Source organism: Leptopilina boulardi, unplaced genomic scaffold, assembly GCF_019393585.1.
Source record: "Leptopilina boulardi isolate dan_hultmark-lab unplaced genomic scaffold, ZJU_Lbou_2.1 LbouV2_148, whole genome shotgun sequence".
Classification (NCBI taxonomy): Eukaryota; Metazoa; Arthropoda; class Insecta; order Hymenoptera; family Figitidae; genus Leptopilina; species Leptopilina boulardi.
Genome location: NW_026137694.1, coordinates 161,320 through 164,945, shown reverse-complemented (window position 1 = coordinate 164,945; position 3,626 = coordinate 161,320). Strand labels below are relative to the sequence as shown.

At 34.3% G+C, this 3,626-nt stretch overlaps 1 protein-coding gene across 1 annotated transcript; it reads left to right on the top strand.

Annotated features, from left to right (window-relative positions):
- The first annotated feature begins 1,084 nt into the window (after positions 1-1,084).
- Positions 1,085-2,170, top strand: LOC127291622 (uncharacterized). The gene has a single exon (XM_051320821.1). The coding sequence runs from the start codon at positions 1,085-1,087 to the stop codon at positions 2,168-2,170; it is 1,086 nt and encodes a 361-aa protein (XP_051176778.1).
- The last annotated feature ends 1,456 nt before the right edge of the window (positions 2,171-3,626 follow it).

The following is a 3,626-nucleotide window of genomic DNA, read 5'->3' as shown; positions in this document are numbered from 1 at the left end:
TTACCATTTTCATAATGAAAACGACAAATTTTTATTTTCTACGCAAATGAGAACTGCGAAAAAATGTGCATGGTTTGTTTACATTTCATGTTTGTTTACATTTCACATGTTGGACATACCCTTAAAATTCGAAAAATATGTTTTTTGCTCATAACTTAAAAAAATGAGGGCTGCCACAAGTCAGGGAAGTCAGGGAAATTAATTTTTGTCAGGGAAATGTCAGGGAATTTAATAAAAAGTGCTGGAAAAATGTTGTAAACCTACATTTCCATTAAAAATATTCATTTGTTGTGAATTTGTATAACAAAATAACAATTTTAAAGAATTATTTGTAGAAGTTTTATTTGACCCAAGTTTTATTTAATCGAAATTTTATTTAAGACGAACTTTTGATAGAATTTATATTTTATAGAAAAGACGAAAATGTCAGGGAAAATACAAAATTTTTGTCTGGAAGTCAGGAAAATGTCAAAAAATTATTTTGAATTTTTTGTGGCAACCCTGAAAATGTATTGACACCAATGAGTATTTATTTTCAGTTTTGTAGAGCTTTTCAAGACGCATATTTTGACCTATTAGCGAATATCATACTGTTATTTTATTCGTAGTTATTAACATTTTGAAATTGAAAAATTTTGAAAAACCTTTTTTTTGCATTATTTATTAAAAAATCTTTATGTTCAAATTATCGACATATTGTCGTTATGAATGAGTGACGCCTGACGATAGGCAGCACGTCTTCTGAATCTCGGTACCCTTGTAATAGATTCCCGGAATTTGTGTGAATTCGTAGAAGTAACCCTTCAGTGAGCAAGAGTGCGAGGAACGTGTCAGTCGCCTATAATTATCGACTCGTATTAATTATTAATTAATCCTTTGGTGCTCTTTTAATAAACTTTAGAATTATAATTTCTTAAAATAATTTTTATTGGTGAACTTTGTTAGGTGGGTTTTCCGCGAGATTTAGGACTATTTTTATGAAATAAATCAGATATTATTTCTATGTTTAATGAACTGACGCCTTATTTTATCATTGACAATACTTAGTCGCTCATCCTTCCTAGTCACATATTTTGATAAGTACATGTGTACTAAACCGGATTTCATTTCTAATTCAGATTTAAAGGCTTTATCATTGGCCGATCCAGATCCATTCAGTGACCTTCCAGTAGATTTTATTCTAGGCGCAGACAAGCTTGGTTCTTGCTTGCTACCAGGTCTTAAACACAACGTTTTTGGCAGTTTAACAGCGCAAGCCACAATTTTTGGCTGGATTATTTCAGGGTTAATCGATGCTTCTTTAACACCTTCTGTTCTTTCTTTGAATGCTAATGTCAAGATTTCAACCGAAGAATTGCATGATGCAGTTGTGCGTTTTTGGAATTTGGAAGAAATACCTACTGCTCCATCTTTGACAGAGGAGCAATTGAGATGTGAAGAACATTTTAACTCGACTTTCAAATGCTTATTAAGTGGTAGATATATGGTTCGATTGCCATTTAAAAGTGGTCCACCTATAAATATAGGTCAGTCATTCGGAAGAACAAAAATGATTTTGGATAGAGTTTTACGTCGCTTAAGGGAAAAGCCGAAACAATTTGAAATGTATAAGGATTTTTTATCAGAATATCTCGAGTTAGATCATATGCGTTTAGTAGAGGAGAACGAGTTTGACAAGTCTTCTCAAACTGTTTATATACCACACCATGCTATTCTTCGAGAGAGTAGTTTGACAACTAAATTAAGGGTTGTTTTTAATGCGTCAAGTCTCACTTCAAATAATACTTCTCTAAACTCACATTTTTACATTGGTCCACCATTATTGAATGATCTAGTTTCTATTTTAATTAATTGGCGCAAATATCGCTACGTTCTTGTAGCCGACGCAGAAAAAATGTTTCGACAAATAGTAATCGATCGAAGAGACGTAGATTATCAACGGATATTGTGTAAAAACTCTGAAGGTCAATTGTTAGCCTATCAACTTTTAACAGTTACTTATGGTACGGCATGCGCCCCATACTTAGCCAACAGAGTAGTCAAACAGTTAGCTCAAGATGAAGGTATGAACTTTCCGTTAGCAAGGCCTATAATTGAGGAGAATATCTACGTTGATGATGTTTTCTTTGGAAAGGACGATTTCGGAACAGCTAAAGAAACAAAGGATTAAGTAGTTAATTTAATGAAACGTGGGGGTTTTTATTTGCGTAAGTGGGCATCGAATAATAATGCTTTATTGAGTGATTGTACCTCAGACAATCATGAACGAGCTCTAGATGAACAATCAACTGAGGGCACATCTTTGAAAGTTCTAGGCTTAAGTTGGGATCCCTCGTTGGATTGTTTTCGAATTGGAGTTAGTTTGGAATTAATTGATATTCAACGAAAAGAACGGTTTTGTCAGTTATCGCAAAATTGTATGATCCACTTGGTTGGATAGCTCCTGTTGTTGTTACTGCAAAACTTATTATGCAGGAATTGTGGTTGCGTAAATTGGATTGGGACGAGAAATTGCCACCTGATTTATTGAAACAGTGGTTTGAGTACTATAATCAGTTAGAAGTTCTAAAAAATCTAGAAATACCACGTTGGGTAGGTGCAGTTGTAACTAATTCAAATAGTGAATTGCACGGATTCGCAGATGCATCCAATCGTGCCTACGCGGCTAATATTTACCTTCGTGTTATCGATGATTCCAATAAAGTTCATACCACTCTTTTAATTTCGAAATCCAGAATCGCACCAATTACACCGGTTAGTATACCTCGTCTGGAATTGTGTGGTGCAGTTCTATTATCAAAACTCATGAAATATGTCCTAGAGAAATTGAAATTCCAAGGTGTTCCTCATTATTGTTACACTGATTCAAGTGTCGTTTTAGCGTGGTTGAAAAAACATCCCTCTACATGGAAAACCTTTGTGGCCAATAGAGTGGCATTAATTGACGAATTAATTCCTCAAGCACAGTGGCTTCACGTCACTACTGAGAATAATGCGACCGATTGCGCGTCTAGGGGTTTAATGCCGACAGAATTGCTCGATCATTCTTTGTGGTGGGGAGGGCCTGAGTGGCTTTCTCATGAATTGAAAAAACTTCCAAAAAGTGATAAATCGATCTTTGAATCAACTGAATTGGAAAAGAAAACAGTAAAATCTCATTTTGCACAGACTGATCAGTCTTCTTATCAAGAAATTACTGATAGATTTTCATCTTGGCCTAAGTTGCTACGAGTCATGACTTATTGTTTTAGATTTACTAATATAATTAAAAAATTTAAGTTAAATTCAAGCTACAAACCTTCTTCAATTACTACCTCAGAAATTGAGCAAACGCGTATGTTTTTTTATAAAACTAATACAAAGGGAATTTTTTCAATCTGAACTAAAGGAATTAAAAAATCAAAAGACTTTGACAATGAAATCTGCTATTAAAATTCTGAGTCCTTTCATTGATTCATGTGGGATACTTCGGTTGGGGGGTCGTTTAAAAAATGCTCCAATTAGGTATGATGAAAAGCATCCCATAATTCTGCCAAGGCATAAAATTAGTGAATTAATTGCACATCATGCTCATGTCAGATGTTTGCATGGAGGTCTTTAGTTAACCTTGTACACATTGCGGCAAA

Excerpts from the sequence above, each read along its gene's own strand:
- LOC127291622 (XM_051320821.1), top strand. The coding sequence starts at position 1,085 with ATGTGTACTAAACCGGATTTCATTTCTAATTCAGATTTAAAGGCTTTA.